Source organism: Seriola dumerili, unplaced genomic scaffold (assembly GCF_002260705.1).
Source record: "Seriola dumerili isolate Sdu_G_001 unplaced genomic scaffold, Sdu_1.0 BDQW01000025.1, whole genome shotgun sequence".
Taxonomy (NCBI): Eukaryota; Metazoa; Chordata; class Actinopteri; order Carangiformes; family Carangidae; genus Seriola; species Seriola dumerili.
In genome coordinates this window covers 14,082,339-14,100,301 of record NW_019174280.1, presented here as the reverse complement: position 1 = coordinate 14,100,301, position 17,963 = coordinate 14,082,339, and the positions used below count along the sequence as shown (strand labels likewise).

The 17,963-nt window shown below is 41.3% G+C and overlaps 1 protein-coding gene across 2 annotated transcripts in view; it reads left to right on the top strand.

Moving 5' to 3' along the window:
- The window catches only part of utrn (utrophin), a 168,588-nt gene that overhangs the window by 130,551 nt on the left and 20,074 nt on the right, over positions 1–17,963 (top strand). For both annotated transcript variants that reach the window (XM_022737918.1, XM_022737919.1), the window contains 5 exons: positions 1,810–1,895; positions 3,428–3,585; positions 6,894–7,060; positions 9,589–9,700; positions 13,170–13,306. In XM_022737918.1, the coding sequence (XP_022593639.1) occupies positions 1,810–1,895; positions 3,428–3,585; positions 6,894–7,060; positions 9,589–9,700; positions 13,170–13,306 (660 nt within the window). The remainder of the gene's footprint in view (positions 1–1,809; positions 1,896–3,427; positions 3,586–6,893; positions 7,061–9,588; positions 9,701–13,169; positions 13,307–17,963) is intronic.

The following is a 17,963-nucleotide window of genomic DNA, read 5'->3' as shown; positions in this document are numbered from 1 at the left end:
TCAGTCACCAATTTGTCAAAGGTTTTTACAAAATCGGGGAACTGCATGTTGATACCTGCATCTTCGCCTTATGAAAATGTATTCTAATGCACTTACTTGTTTACATATTGAAACATGTCCTACAAAATACAATGTGTGAAATTAAATTAAATCAGATTGGATGAAAGTGGCAGAACTGAGGCATCACTAGGCTCTTGAATTTTCCAGTCCATCTTTGTTGGTCCCGTCTGTGCATAATGATTATATTTTACATATTTACACAGTCATACTCATATTCAGAGGTTGTCATCATGCTATGCACATCAGCGAGAGCCCCGGTTGGCATACAAATGGCTGTTATGCAGTGTGTTTGTTTTCGAATAGACATATGGAGGCACATGTGCAAATAAGCTCTGCACTGGCCTGAACAGCACGAAACGTACAGTATTCTCTGTATAATCACGTGTGCTCACATGCTGTAAACCATTTTGCTTTCAGATCTAAACATTGTTTGTGGGTACACAGAAAATGCAATTAGAGTATCACTAGCTCTCTCACTAAGACTACAGGAACGCACATACACATTTCAAGGTTGTTGAACCACATAATGATTTTCTGTCACTGCTGTTGCATATAATTCAGATCTGCACTGAACTCAATGCATAAAAAAAACATACTGTATATATAGTGGCAAGAAGAGTAAGTGAACACTTTGGGATCATCTGCATATCTGAACCTCTTGGTCAGGGGTTAACAAACGTGGAGTTCAGCCAGTGAAACTAGTTTGGAGGTGTGGGTAACAGCTTTCCTAAAACCCAAACATGCCTAACTAAAAAAAGAACCTCAGAGTAGCATCTAAAGGCTCAAAGGAGTCATCGGAGCTGGTTAACATCTCTGCTCATGATTCTACCAAATCGTGGTGCATGGTTGAAGTCTGCCAAAGAGCTTGTCACTCCACAACACTGCTGTGAAAATGTTCTGTGGACTGTTGGAAATAAGGTTGACTTGTTTTGGAAGAACATGCAGCACTATGTACATTATCTTGTAAAAAGGACACCACATACCAACATGAAACCATCATCCCAAAGGTGAAGTAGGGTGCAGGGAGAATCATGATTCAGGGCTTTGCTGCCTCTGGACCTGGACAGCTTGGCATCATCGAGGGGAAGGCGAATTCCCAAGTTTATAAGGTATCTTACAGGATAATGTCAGGGTGGCTGACAACCTGCTGAGGCTCAGTAGAAGCTGGGTGATGCAGCAGGACACTGACCCCAAACATCAAAGTAAATCTACAGAATGACTTCAAAGAAACAAAATCCACCTGTTGGAGTCAGAGCCCAGACCTTAATCCAGTAGAGATGCTGGGGAATGACCTGAAGAGAGATTTTCACACCAGACACCCTCAGAATATGGCTGATCTGAAGCAGTTCTGTCAGAAGAATGGTCCAAAATTCCTCCTGAACATTGTGCAGATCTAATTTGCAGCTACCGGAAGCGCTTGTTTGAGGTTATTACTGCCAAATGAGGTTCCACCAGTTATTAAATCCAAGGGTTCACTTACTTTTCCCACCGCACTGTGAAAGTTTAATGTGTGTTCAATAAAGACTCAGACTAGACAAAGACTTTAATTATAGTATTTGTGTGTTTTTAGTTTAAGCACATTGTGTTTGTCTATACATGAAGATCAGATCACATTTCATGAGCAATTATATTAGATTGGAACAGTCACAAAACTTTGTGTGTGTGTGTGTGTGTGTGTGTGTGTGTGTGTGTGTGTGTGTGTGTGTGTGTGTGTGTGTGTGTGTGTGTGTGTGTGTTTGGGCTCTACAGTGGTCGCAGCGGGAAGATCCGTGTCCTGTCCATGAAGATCGGCTTGCTTTCTCTCTCTAAGGGACACCTGGAGGAGAAATACAAATGTGAGTGCCAATGAGAAAGTAAGATATCTGCTGATGTACACATGCACTTAAACACACCCCTGTACCAGGCCAGTGTGTGGCAAGTCCATCCCATACTGCTCCAGCATGGTTGTAATCCCACCAGTATTAATCAGACCCACAGAAAGCAAGAGAGAAAGGTGGAGAACCGGTCGTCTAATTGGATGAGAGACCTCCTACGCGCTTCCCCTGTTCTTTATTTAATTTTCTATTCTGATTTATTTTGAGGATTAGGGAGCGTGAATATAGGCTTGCTGCACTGGGAGGAGGCTCATTTTGGTTTCTTGCTCCATGTTTCTGCTGCTTTATCTCTCTCTGTCCATCTGTCTCTGCTGTCACTGCTCACACCATTGTTCATCCGTCTAACAGTGCCACTTTGTCTTCTGTCCTATCTTACTTACTCTTGCTTCCCTTCTTTTCTCCATCCTCCTTCCCCTCTTCCTCATCCTCCTCCCTCCCTCCCCTCCTCTGTCTCTTGCCATGGCATGGACTCTATCCCTGAGCCTATTCGTTCCACTGGCAGTTTCTATTAGCCTGAGAAGGGTATCAAGCACGGTTGATTGCATCCTTCCTCCTTTACTCTTTAAGAGTGTCATTGTCTGTCAGTCCCATGCATATAGCTACACACCTACACACACACACACACACACACATACACACACACACACACACACACACACACCTAACCAGGCATGGTGCCATTTGATGCTTTTTTGACAGTTGCGTATGTCAAATGTAATCTTGTTGTGGAAAGTAGTGTGTTGGAGATGTGGGGGTTGATCAGTCAGATGACATGAGAAGAAGTGTGTGGAAAAAGGGGATCGTGAACACACGTCGCTATTGGTGTTTGCATGTCACACACACACACACACACACACACACACACACACACACACACACACACACACACACACACACACACACACGAACATAACAGGAGCTGGCATCAGGGCTAGGCCTCACACAGAGATCAAAGTCAGCTGCAAGCGGAGCAGAAAGACCTGTCATGCCCTGCGTTTCTCCCTCCCCCTCCCCTCTTTCTCCGCATTACCCTCTCTGCTCTCTTTGCTCAGTTTGTGCATGAGCTCTGGAGATGTTTCATAATTTAATCTGAAAGAGATGACGCCGTAAACATGCTCACTGGCCGAGCCTGCGTGTCACTGGGCAGGTGTCCATGTCCTGTACGGCTCTGTCAATCTTTCTGAGAATGTGGTGGAGAGTTGGACACAGGGAGGAAGAGATTAGAGGAGAAAGAGCCTGGCATACAAGGAGTAAGACAGAAAGATTAAAAATGTATCTTTTCCCCCGTGTCCTTACTACCACCTCCCACCCACATATACACACTAACTCTTTCTCTCCCACTCCCTGCTATTCTGTTATTCTTTCTCTTTCCACATCTATTTATACTGTTATCTTTTATTTTAAATATCACCCACATGCTCTGACTCTTTCTCTCACTTCCCCTTTTTTTCTTAATGTCCCTCTCTGTACCTCCCTCTGTCCTCCCACCTCAGACCTCTTCAGCCAGGTAGCATCGGCAGGTGACACCTGTGACCAGAGGCAGCTGGGTCTGCTGCTTCATGAAGCCATCCAAATCCCGAGGCAGCTGGGGGAGGTGGCCGCCTTCGGAGGCTCCAACATCGAACCCAGCGTCCGCAGCTGCTTCCAGCACGTATGTTCACACACAAACACACACAAGCATCAGTGTGCATCATACACACATCCCGAATAAATAAGCATAGAAGCTTGGGATTCAGTTTTTTTTTTTTTTTTCACTCGTTGAGTAATCACATAATACTGTTAATACTGGATGGATTACTGGCAAAAAAAGGATGCATGATTATCAATTCAAATGAAAATCCATCATAATAAATTAATGTCAATCTTAACATATTTTCACTCAAAACACTGTGTCAGATTTAATGACCAAAATTTGTTCTCAGCTGAAAAACATGATTGATTATTGAAAAGACATGTTAGAAAGAAGTGCATCTCAGTGCAGTTAGGGGCTAATTTAAGCTTACAAATCTGGTCCAAGCAGAACAACTCAGTACATTTGGACAAAACTAAAGTAAAACTCAACCCAGAGCTTGACCTACAGTGCACATTTCTGTCCATTATATTTAGTCGTCTGCTTGGAAAAACAACAGTAGCATGTCTTGAAACTCTGGGGATAGTCAGGTGCACAATCTGTTGGTAAGTGGGACTCCTCTGCAGTTATTTAACTTCTTTTCTAGGAGTCTTAGCGTCTTCAAAATGGTGTTGATTGTTTTCTTCTTCCTTATTTAATATGTTTATTGTGCGCACTCACAATATATATAGATATATATGTATTGGTTAGGTATGTCCCCAAGGAGTAATCGATTAATCTATTACTAAAACACATCCATAGTGCCTAATGTAGCCTATATTATTCATTTCAGTCTCAGTGTCTGCTGCAACTAAACTAGTAACCACCAGCTGTTCAGAATACTCAGTCTAGTTTAAGTTGGCAACTTTCCCGGTAACAGTAATCATTACTGTAATAGATTATGTTTTGTGATGCATCTCGCCAAATCTAATTGTCATTAAACACCTCAGTGTCCTCCACGTTTCCCAACCATCTACCACCTGCTACTGTCAATTCTGTAACAGTGCTTTAATATTTAAGCTCTGCTGACCAACCATGAAGCCTTGAATGGCCTCTAGGCTTCTGCTGGCTGTCCTCTAGTGTTTTACTGTGTCCAGCCAACCACTTTCTCTGGGTTTATCTGGACGATACTGGCATTTAATGATGTCTTCTTCCCCCGGGATCACTGTTTCATTTTTCTCCTTCTTCCTCCCCTGGCTCATGCTTCAGCAGTCATAAATGGGAGCCAAACATTAAAATTGGGAAGCTATAAATTTCACTGATTTCCTGTGCTGCACATCCCAAAATAGCAGCGTGAGGCAGTTTTAAACTTTGCCTCTCACTCTCTCTTTTTTTTTTCAGTTCAAAATAATGCAGAAGGCAATGGGGGCAAACACCTTGCTGCTTTGCCTATAATTCACTCCTTTGATGACTTATTAATACACACGCGCACACGGAGAGGCGAGCTTGCACGGATACACACACAATCGTGCGCACAAATTGCTCACAGACTTGATCATGAATTGCTGTGCCAGCTGTAGTCCAGTCGCTCATTAATCATTCAATCGTCAAACCAAGTTGGCAGGTAGAAACCAGGCAGACACACATACACACACACACACGCACACGCACACACACACACACACACACACACACACACACACACACACACAAACAAGCAAAGCCCTGTCCCACCTGTGTGTCATTCTGCCCTGCCAGTGACAGTGCAGTCACCCAGTCCATTTGGTTTAATGGGCCTGTGATGAACGGGTTGTGTCGCCATAAATATGGCTCCTTCGCCGTTCCTTTGTGACTCTCCTTCATCTATCCATCCATCCGTCTATATAGTCATCCTTTCAGCCATCTCTCCCCTGCAGTAATTAACCTGTAAGTGCTATAATTCTGCAGTTAGATGGCGAGGTGGAGGGAGGGAAAGTGAAGATGAGACTGACGGAGAGGTATTCTGATTGTGCAGAGGAAGGTCAAATGGAAGTGTTGAGGATTTTAGGATGATTTGGGATGTCTGCAGGGTGAAAGATTCATTGGGAGTGTTGTCACTTCTCAACCAGAAACCTAAAGACCCTTTCTTATCCTCCTAAACCCAACTGACTGACAACCACACTTAATTAACTTCTTTTTTTTTTTTTAGAAATTAGAAACTTTTCATGAGTGAAGATGAGTAGAAATCTCATTAAATATTTGATGCCAGCACTTGGTACTTAACATTTTTTTGATATTTGGTGCTACGAATTCACCAAAGCTCACTGTTGAATGTTGTTTTTGAGAGCCAGTCGTGAATATTAATTTAGTAATCCGATCCTTGATCCCACGTTTCATGTTGGAATGTGCTTCCTTTTAGTTTGTTTTGTAGCATGAATAGCAACATTCAGAAGGATATGCTAATAAAATTGAGACACTGTACAGTCTTATACACCTTAAGCCTTGGGAAGGGATCAAGGAACATTCACCCACACATAGACACATACACACACACACCATATGTAGTAGATTCCTTTTGAATATCTCTGCTTTTATTTCAAATATATTCAGCCCTTTGCTGCATTTGCTGCCCTTTTTGTCTGTCAGGGATGATGGAAAGGTCGCCTTTGATTTGTTTAGCGGTAACAACAGCCGTGTCAAAGCTTCTCAACCCAGGTTGGCTTTTCAAATGGTCTCATGATAATCTGCAGCTGAACAAAGATTCTGCTTAGTATATTGCTGCTGTATCAAGTAACGTTTGCTTTGGTCGATAGGTTATTTTCAAAGGGGACAAATGCTGGAAAGTGGATAGCCTAGAAATTGTTTTTCACAACCAGAGTATTTAAAACAATAGCCGTAGCTCTGTGGAAGTACAGGTTACGTGAACAATTACACCTCCAAAAGTACAAAGGAGCAGTTCAGAGTAGGAGTTTGAGGGTGTTTTTCATAGCTTCTTCCACGGAGCAATATGGCTGTTAGCTAACAGTACCGTACAGCTATGGGGGCATGTAGGACAGGGGCAGTGAGGGTGTTAAAATCAATGTTTATTGTAAGATATTTCAACCAATAAACATGAGTAAGAGACTCGTAAAAGTTATTTAGTCATGTCCACAATTCAAGACCATAATGTGCCTGAGGGACTCGTCACTTTAATATGGACGGTCATCTTAAATTTGTCTGCATCTTTATTAGGCTTTTGGTAACAAGCTAAGAGTTACAGCCCCTTCTTCATTTCTGGGAATGGTTTTGTGCATGTTTCTCTTTCATGCTTATGCCTTTACAGTTTATCAGCTCTCTTTGTTGAACTTTTATAGAAACTGTAAACTTCACATGGTTCCTAAACTTTTGAATGAAAGGCTCTTAACTTCTGGCCCCGCCTCTTTTATGCCCAGGTGACCAATAAGGTGGAGCTGGAGCCCAGGCAGTTTGTTGATTGGATGCGTCTGGAGCCTCAGTCCATGGTTTGGCTTCCTGTGCTGCACAGAGTGGCTGCTGCAGAGACGGCGAAGCATCAGGCAAAGTGTAACATCTGCAAAGAGTGCCCTATTGTTGGCTTCAGGTAAACGCACTCACCTGCTCACATTTAGCATATAATTCAGCATTTGTGGAATACTCATAAAGATGGTAGTGACAAGTATTCAACATTTAACAGGCCAAACACACACACACACACACACACACACACACACACACACACACACATACACACACACATACACAACGATACATACACACACACTCATACACACACCACACACACACACACATATGCACACACATACACCAAATGTAGCACTGCTCTGAGTTGTTCTCTCCTGGTTGAGCATAAAGGGCAGATCTGCTCTGGAGGGCAGACATTTATCTAAATGTCAGCAGCTGATACACCACTGACTAAATACCATCCGGAGGTTTACAATGAAACATACACACATACTCGCAAACAACGAAACCCTCATACACACAAACATACACGACACCGGCACATTTACAAAGTTCACAGGGAGCCGATCGCTTGGCAAACATTCTGTAACAGACCACCCTCTGATACTGTGCAGGACTGACAATAACGCTCACCCACATACACATACACACACACTCGCACACCCATTGCTACCTTTGTTTCAGTTGGTTCCTGATCAATTACACTTATACAGTAACATAAGGGGGAGAGAAATGTGCGTTGCTCCTCAACAGCTTCATAAAATTCAGTTTTTCACTGACTAGTCGAGCAGGGAGATGCTTTTTCTGTGGCTGGAGATAGGTTTAATGCCACGGTAAGTGAAGTAGGGTGGCAGAATTGTCCCCTTCAGATCCATTGCTTCGCCAGCAGAAAGAGAAATATAGTCAGACATTTGATGAAGCACACGTCTCCCAGGTTCTGTCATTGATCGATGAGAGAGAGCGAGCGATGGAGGGAGGGAATGGCGGAGAGCACCAGAGAAAGAGGAAGGAAAATGCATAGCAGGCATTTTGTGTGGTCTTGAGACATGATACCAATCGTGTTATACCAGCAGATATTTTTTTCCCTTGTGAGGAATAGTAGCTTTTAAACAAGCATTGTACATGAGATCATACAAAAATTCAAACAGAATTTAAAGGGTACTGTGTCAGCAGGTTTGTTTACATGTGACAAATGTCAACTCAACTGCCACTAATTAGTGGCATTCTTAACAAGCCACCAAACCACATGCACCATTTCCTGGGCATGTGTTACATCGTATTCACTTGCAATGTTGAACCTGCCAGCAACCATTAAAACTTTATGGCTTTTGCTACAAAAGGCCAGTGATACAAAAGAACTTCATGTTTTTATGATAATTTGTTGGATGAATAATGTAAAATTGGACTCTGACCTTTATTTCTGATGCAGTTTTATTTCTCTTCTCTCGTTTTACACTCTTTCTGGCCGTGTTATTTGCTTTTATTGCATTTGGTTTGGAGACCTAAAAGGCTTGTGTTTCCAGATAAACAGCATTTTAGGGAAGTGCTGTAGCTTTTGTGTACACACAGGTTAAGTTGAAGGGGGCAAAAAGATCTTAATAGGTGCAGAGGTTTGTTCACTTACTATGTAAAATAAAAGATATGCTTTATACCTATTTGTGTTATTTAATTGTATTCCTGTTTTAATCATTGTCTTGAATTGATCTTATATTGATTATTTCTGTGTAAACAGGGTCCGTTCGCTCAGAGGCAAAAACAACAGGCGTTTGTAATTTTGGCAGTATATATTATACATACTTTTCATGTACACACAGAATGTTTGGGCATGAAAATAATAATTATTAGATTATCAAAATGTATACACTGTAACGCAGCATGTGGTGGAAAGTTGCACAAAGGGTGCTTAATAAAAACTGCTTTTTAATATGTAAGAGAATGTCACCTAAGAAGGCCAGACACACAGGTTCCATTATTAACCAAGTTGTTGGTGGGTAAACTCATTAATTAAGGGCCATCTCTGCACCTTTTGCTGTGAAGGTGAATTAACACCCTATCCTCATAGTAATATGCTACATGTCAGCACGTAATGGCACATTTGGCTTGGTGGTGTCGTGCGCACTGTTGCATCCTTTGATGTATGGCTCTCTCTCGTAACTCATCAGTCAGCTAACCTTGGGGAGAGCTGGAGAGGAGAGAGAGATAAAAGACTTAAGCTATTATGTCTGAATGGCTCCTGTCTCAATTTAGCTGTTAAATGGCCTCCTGGCTGCAGCTGCTGCTGAGGACAACATCCCGACAGTTGTTGTCACGTTGTTGTGTTTTGGTAGAAATCCAACTGTCTGTCACACTGTCAGCATATTGTGTGTGTGTGTGTGTGTGTGTGTGTGTGTGTGTGTGTGTGTGTGTAGGATTGTGTGATAGAGTGTGGAAATCCACAGCTCTCCAGGAGGCCCTAGAGTAGCCTTGAGATGAGTCAAGTTGTAGTGCTATATATATGCTCACTTGTGCGCGCACACACACACACACACCAACAGACCCTGAGGACATGAAAGTGACATCTGCACACACACCATTTCCCAACTCAACTTATCTCACTTTTCACCTCTCTTTCTCTCTCTCTCTCTCTTTTTTTTTTTTTTTTTTCAGGTATCGCAGTCTGAAGCACTTCAACTATGACGTGTGTCAGAGCTGCTTCTTTTCTGGGCGCACCGCCAAGGGCCACAAGCTCAACTACCCCATGGTGGAGTACTGCACACCGGTGAGGGAGTAACACGCGCAGTCTCTCACACACACACACACACACACACGCACGCACGCGCGCAGACGTTGTTCAGCAGCTCATCTCCTATCTCTTTTCCACATGCTCACACACTCCGCTCATCCATTTAATGAAAGCGTACGTATTCACACTTACAGACTGTAGTTAGCTCCTGTCCCACCTTTCATTAAAACTGCCTCTCTCCTAATAAACCACTGACTTGCTCTTCCAAACCCTGAATATTCATGCTTATGTCTCAGGGACTTCTTAACTATTACAGCTCTCAATTATGAAAACATGTTGTTGCCTTAATTACCAAATATTTTTGTAATTCTATGATTTGCGTACATAGTGTGGACCATAATGTTACATGCCTCATCCTAACCTGTACCTTAATCTTACATTGTAGGCTTGCTTTTGCCAGAAATAGGATGTAACTATGTGAACAGATTTTTATCCCCTCACTGTGGTTAATACAAGTTGACATTACTCTTGTCCCCTTTTTCTACGTCCCATCCAGTTGATTTCTTCCACTTGCTCCACAATCGACCCTCTCGACAGAGCTCTGGCTTCATTTGAATTTACGTGAACAAATGTTAAAATGGTCATGGGTCTCTGAGGTCTTTTTTATAATTTCTGCCAGAAAGCGATATTTCACTTTACTACCAATCCGAGAGAAGAATATTATAAAAGAGGGTGCTTGGCGAAATTGAACATTGCTCTCTTTCTCATTTAGGATCGCGCACTTGCGGGCCAACTCCCTTCAGTATTGCTTAACATCAAACTTTGAGTGACTGGAGTGGAGACGTTTCTCATTTCTGTCTTTTAATTTGCTTTTTCAATTTTGCAAATGGGATAGATATTGACTTTGGAGGAGCAGCTGTAGGGAGCAGTGATCAGTCTTCCCTGAGTTAAGATGCCCAGCAGCTGCCTGCCATAACTTTCAAAAAAACATTATCTTATTTTCAGCTTTACTGCAGGAACAACTTAAAATGTTGGTTAAAGATTAGTTCTCAGCTATAGGGTATGTTAATCACTCAGGAGTCTACTGATCGCCAACTTTATCAGAAAGGAAGAATAAACAATGAGTTCAGAGAGGAGTCAACATTTGACTCTTGACTCTTTCCACATTTTGTATTGTTGCATCTGAAAATTTTAAGTGGATTTAATCAAGATGTTTTTCACAAATGTGTGCACAATAACCCATAGTATGAAAGTATGTATTTTCATATTCAATTCATACAACCAATAAAAAGTGTCTCACATATTCTAATTTGCTTAAGAATTTCACCCCAAAGTTTAAATTGAGGTTCTTCCAAATTCTTGTAAATGGTCCTGATATTTCTTTACAGCCTGACCCAGTGCAGTTCACTAGACATGATTTCAAATGATTTGTTTACATCTAAGCCCCGTGTATCAGTGTGTCCCTTCGTTGCCCAGTAATTGCATCTTTACGCTGTGCTACACTTTCTTTCAGCAGGTCATCAAACTGACCTGAGCTGCCAGGCAAGGCAGACTTTGTTTAGATGACATTTAGCTGAATTTGAGGACCACACTGATAAAACTGCTATGATGACACATCTTGCTAGCAGGATAGTAATCAATGCAGCAGAGATGTGGTCTGTTTGGCAGAAAAGATGCTCATGACAGCAGCCTGGAAGCTGCAGAGAAGCATAAGACAAAAAGATTGTATGCACTGATTAAACGAATATTTGAACTTATCTGCCATAATGTTAAGCTCTGTGCCTGCCAGAAACCAGTCGCAGCTTATCACCATCACTGCTTTGAAGAATGGCTAGGACAGCAGCACGCTGTCCGCGGGCTTTTCAGCATAAACAACTGGGAGACATGTGTGGATAAAGGAGCACTGAATGGAGCCAAATACAGGCAAATTATAGAGGACAGCTTGCTTCGCAGTGCCAAACAATTTAGACTGGCGCAGTGGCTTCTGTTCTGCTTGAACAATGATCTAAAGCATACAGCCAGATCAATACTTGAATCACAGTAGAACAAAAGTAAGAAAAGCCTTGAACAGTTCCTCCTTGAATCGCATTAAAAACTGTAATCTGACATCAGTCTTGCTGTTCATAAACACAGTATATCCAACAGAACTTCATTGATACTAAAGATACTGTAAATTGGTAGAACTCCTAGCCTAGCAGCTCCAACCTAGACCTGTAATTCCTGCTGGGGTCTGAATCAACTTCTTGTGTCATTTTAAATCCTACAGTTTTTTTTTTACTTTTTCCAACACCTTTAAAGTTTTTTATTGTTTCTCTTTGTTTTCTCTAAAAATATCAGTGATATATATATAATTATATTCCATGCTCAAAACAAATTGCATTTCCATTTTCTACCTTTGGAAATAAAAAGTCCATATTGAATAATGATGCCACAAAAACGGATTTTGCAGAGAAGTAAAGATGGGTAGTGGCTTTTGTGAAACTCACTGTGGTCATTTAATAAGATTTGTTCTCTCATCTTAGTCGTACTGTTTATTTTATGGCCACAATATTGCTTTTTTATTAGGTTTAGATTTTTATGGGAGTGGCATTTTCATAGTTCCAGTGGACTTTGTCAGTGATATTGAAGAAGCCAGATTTGGTGTTGTGCTCTATTTATTACTATAATTTCATTGTTTATACCTTTCCTAAGATGTTGCTTGGGTTCGACTGTGACTTGTCTCTCTGGTGTTATTTTGTCAGAGTGAATTGAGCTGAGCTGTTTCAACACATCAGGTCCTGGTGGCCTAGTGCTTGAGACAGACATCATGTAACTGCAACATATCTGATTTGATTCCAGCTGGAGACCTTTAATGCATGTCATACCCACTCTTCTCCCTTTCTCCCCATTGTTTCCTGCCTATATCTACATTGTAACTATCTAATAAAGGCAAGAAAAAAATGTTAAAAAAGAAAAAATATGTTAAGCTCAACAGGAAGGATCTTACACAAAAACACACACACACACACACACACACACACACACACACACACACACACACACACACACACACACACACACACACACACACACACACCATCTTCTCCAGCTTTAGTGTAATTGTTCTGTAACTGCTGTTGCTTTGCTCAAGCTACCATCTTAAATTATGTGGATTAGTCAATAAGCCAAGTGAACTCAACAGAGTCTGTTCATTCACACATATCTGTCAACTGTTGGAGTGGTGTTTTTGTGTGTGTGTGTGTTCAGCGGTGGTTGTCTGAATCCTCTGCAAAAGGATTTTCTCGCCCTCTGGACAGACTGTTGTGGTAATTTGTTGTTTGCTTGCAAGGCAGAAACCGCTTCTGCCGGAGGAACACCTTTGCTAAGCATCTAATTAACAAAACACGAATGCATATGCTGCTTATGTGTGCACAAGAGACACACATATACACACATACGCATACACACGCATATATAAACGCACATACACTGAAATAAATAACCTTTTTCTCCGTGTCTCTTGTAGACGACGTCAGGTGAGGACATGCGTGATTTCACCAAAGTGCTGAAGAATAAATTCCGATCCAAGAAGTACTTTGCTAAACACCCTCGGCTCGGCTACCTACCTGTCCAGACGGTTTTGGAAGGAGACAACATGGAGACGTGAGTAACACCTAAATGTCTTTATGAATCAGAACAGTGCTCAAATCTGATTGGTTGAGGTACATCAAAAACTCTTCATATACAGATTGATGTCCGAACCTAAAACAGAATCCACATTGCTTTGTTTTATGTCTGGCTGGTGATGTCTGAGAACACCTTTCAGCTGTCATAAAGCCACGTAAAGTCACAGTGAAAGGAAAGTGAGAGCGTTTTTAGCCCATGCAGTGAGACGTACTTGTGAGTGAAACAGAGGATGTGGGCGAGGATTTCATGGCTAGATTAGAAGGAAGAGCATGAGGGAGGAAGTAATAACATAGAGCTTACCTTCACTCTCCTCTTTCAGAAATGTAAACAAAGTTTTATGCAGCTGATATTCATGCAAAGAATGTTTCAACTGTATTTTAAAGTGGTACTGCACTGATTTATTATTGCTCGTTTATACCATCAGGGACTAATGAGAGACAGATTAAACAAAGAATGGTCAAAGAGCTCTAGATGTCTGGACTCTAGCTCCCAAAACCTGAGATCCTACACTTCCCAAAATGCAACTTAATAGCATCTTTCGTTAGAACCTCCCCGCTTGCCACTTTCACTCTCAAACTTCACTCACGCAGTTTGTGACACAGGCGTTCATTTACAACATTGTAGCCTCAGAGGCAAGATTACTGAAATCACAAGACTGGTAATATTAATTTTCTTCCACTTAACAAAGCTCAAGTTCTCAAGAGCCACACAAGACATTATGTAAAAGTTTTCACAGTCTGAGTAACAGCTTATTGTCACGTCACTCCCTCTGTCATGAATATCCTCAGGTCACAGGTGACACTCAGCACACACACACAATGTTAATTGTTGTGTCCCTTGTACTCTGAGACTGTCAATTTTTTTTACTTTTTTTGTGTTTTCTCTTCATTCTATCTAACTTTCCTCTTGCCTATCAGCTGTCACTCAGTCACTCCCAATGTTACATTCTGACATTTCCGACTCGCGCTCTCTGACTTTTGAACAAAGTCTTTTTGCATCTTTGGAGCACCGAAAACTCTCAGAGATACCCATGTGCGCACACAAAGCGACTCACCTGTCCACCTACGATAGATTTTCCCACAACATCCAGTTGCACACAGTCACCTCTCAGATGGATTGCACTCCCTCTTTCATCCCTCCCATCCTTGCCTGTCCTCCTCCTCCTCACCTCCCACCTCACTCCATTCTCACTTCCCTTCCTCTATGAAAAATGACTCCTGCAGAGCGGCCCGCCTGATAAATGCCTCTAAAATGTAGAGGAATTGCGGGCGAAACCTGGAGATCTTTTCAAAATATGGCAGAAAGGAATGGAGACTTAGAGAAATTTAGGACTATTTCATGGTCATCATTTCCCCGTCTCTTTTACCGTGTTAGGTCTCTCCTGTGAGCTGCCGGCTCTCCACATGTTGCCGCAGGCTTGTGTACTCTAGAGACAGCTTTATGTGCAGAAAGAAGCCTGTATGTGCAATCTTTTAGCTTTTGAGCTGTCTCTAAGATTGGGCTTAGACACATGCTCAGCACACCACATTCATTTTAGACCTATATTTGCCACAGTTTATGGCTCTTGTCATCTTCATATCACTGAAATGAATAACACTGTGACCTAAATTGAAATGGATTTTTCTATAATTGGTACAAGGTTTAGTCCCTGCTTAAGAAGAGGAATTATACAGATTAGGTAAACATCATAACATTTGCTGCCATGTTGGTTGTAATAAGAATGCAATTGCTCCCATTTTTTCAGCCTCATACACAGACTACCAACTAACAGACTGAATATCACACTTACAGAAGAAGAGACTTCATTTTTAAAATATCCACCCAAAACCTCTTTAATGCATTGTCAGGGTCCATTGGTCGTCTTAACAAAAGGAACTTTTAAGAAGTTATAATTTTTAAAGTACTGTAGCAGCAGAAGAGGAAATTAGATTGTCTGCTGTATAATTGGCCTCCCGATTGCACTCACTCCCCGTCCCTCTCCTCTCTACTCTTGTATCATCATTTCTCTGTTTTAATTCCACCCACTCTGTTTTCCTCCACCTTGAGAGAGCAAAACACCGCCCACTCTCACCTCCCACATATATCTTTGCTTAATTTCACACCATATAGGATTTTTGATTTGTCACAGCTATATTTGATAATGTGAAAGAACCATTCTAATGGATTCCCACTCTGTGTTGGTTTTTGCTTTTCACCCTGCATTAGGCCTTGCAGAGAGGTTAATGGCTTTGAACACAGATTTGAAAATTAGTGGCAGACTGGCTTTTTTTTTTTTCATGTACACTTAAACTTTCAGTACATTTATGTTTAGTCCATTTATTTGTAGATAAGGGTACTGTATGAAGGTAGGTAGCCCAAGACAATTGGTAAGGTAGATTATCACTCACTCACTTACTCACTGTTTTACCACCGACACAGAAAATGGGGGCGAGGCAGAGCAGAGAGAAGTAGTGCTAACTGTGACCGAGTGTCTACCACAGCATGATGGACTAAATTGATTTTTAGAAGCCTTTCAGGGCATTCACAAAGAAAAACTACCCCCACCCCACCCCTCAAAGAAAAGCCCCTGAAAACACAGTGAAACACATACTGTATGATTTTGACAAATACATAAAAAGATGAGAAAAGACATGTAATATTTTGTCAGTTTCTTCACTTTTTTCTGAATCAGCGCTTCCAAGCTTTTTAAAGTAGCCAGGTGGAAATGCAGAAGTCCAAGTGCTAAAGTTTGGTAGTATTATTTGAGTCGGTTTTTCAAAAAATATGCCCCTCCTCATGGGTTTTACAGCCTGTGAGTGAGCGCTTATTGCTCATATGTTTCCATTTGTTTACTCCAGGTTGACATTCACCCTACTCACAAGACTGTGACTTTTTTTTATTAAAGATTTTGTTAGAATGTCACCGTCTATAGTTTCTGCTGATGGTGTGTTTGGATTTTTCTGTCAGAGTTCAACTGACCCTGTGTGAGTTCATTCAGATCAGTACCAGATGCAGAAGCATCTAATTTTCTCATTCTGAAGCCTAACCTTGCTTTTTATGTTCTGAATGTACATTCAAATTGAACATAATAAGCCACTGAAAGCTTCTTTTTTTTTTCAAAATTGAGGCAGTTAAAAAATATTCATAAGCGATTGACTGATGGTGATCTCTTATGATTACTGTTTTTAATTTCAGATTCACTGTAGCCATGAATTTTGATAGCAGCTCACTATGTTTAGACTTCTAGCTCAATACAAGTGGAATTCAGATGTGAACAGAGCTCTGCTCTGCACTCTGGTATTGTACCTCAGCAGGCACAACGTGCAGCCTCATTTGTCAGACCCCAAACACTCCCAAGGTCTCTACTGTCGTGATTTCCCCCCTCACTCTCTCTGCTTTAGTCACCTTTCCTTCACTCATTTTTTCACATTTCACAATTTTTTTCTCCTTCCCTCCCTTTTTGTTACTTATGCTTTTCTCTCTACTACAGACTACTTCCTCTCAAGCGTAACAATCTGATTATTATTATAATTATGTCATATGTCAAGTTATGTGGGACAAATTTGGGTGAAAGGAAAACAATCTACACCCTACATAGCTATCAATTTTTGGCAAAGATGAAAAGTGACATCACTCTTCTAAAAAACAAAAAGAACACACTGACTGTTCCTTCTCGCAAAGCAGGAGGTGGAGGCGTAAAATCCTGCAGCTTTAGCTCTCAGTAGTTAGCTCAGTCTGCCCTGACGACCCCGATTTCTCTTTTTCTCTCACTCCCTGTTTTTAAAAAAACTCCTTTCTGTCTGGATCTCCTGCTACATTTTGAATTCTCCTCGCAGCTACAGAAGTGTGACTACACTGGCTGCCCTGCTGTGAGAAACATAACCACCATGCCACACGTCTCCCTCTGAATTTCCCTGCTTTAATGTGGGAAGAAAAGCGTGAGGCAAAAGAATGTCAACCTCTACTGTTATCTTACCAATTTCTAGCCAGCCTCCTCCACAAATTTCACACATTTCTTTGTGTTTCTGAGATAAGAAGGTGTCCTATTTGTTTACAAATGACAATTTATGCTGTGCGTCTCTAAGAATAGCAACAATTACCACGGACTAGGAACTAAAAACTTTAAAAGACTTTATGACACCAAAACACACATCCTACTTTGTCATATTTTATTCCCAAAAACTCTAAAGAACAGTTAGCCTCATTTGCTGGGTTCTCATAACATCTCCTTTCATAACATAATGTACTCAATAACAGATTAACCAGAAAACAGGTTCTGTTGTATGTATGGTTTTTTTCTGGCGTGCTATTTCAGTAAATCCTGCAGCAAATAAATCAGAAAAGGGAATGAATTTGGGCCGTATCCTTCTGCATGCAGGAGAAATTATAAAAACAATTAAATGAAATATGTGTGACTGCAGCGAAGTCAGCTGACACACTCAACCCTTTTCCGTGCAATCTGTCACACAAACACACACACACACACCAACACAAACACACGCACACACAACCTGGTCCATTTGCACATTTGGACACTTTTAACCTGTCAACCTACATATTTAATGTGTCACCAGTCTATTTTGAAGCAGGTTTTACATAACATAAGAGGAGCCCACATGTTGTGTATGTAGTGGTGACTGTACTTTTACATGCC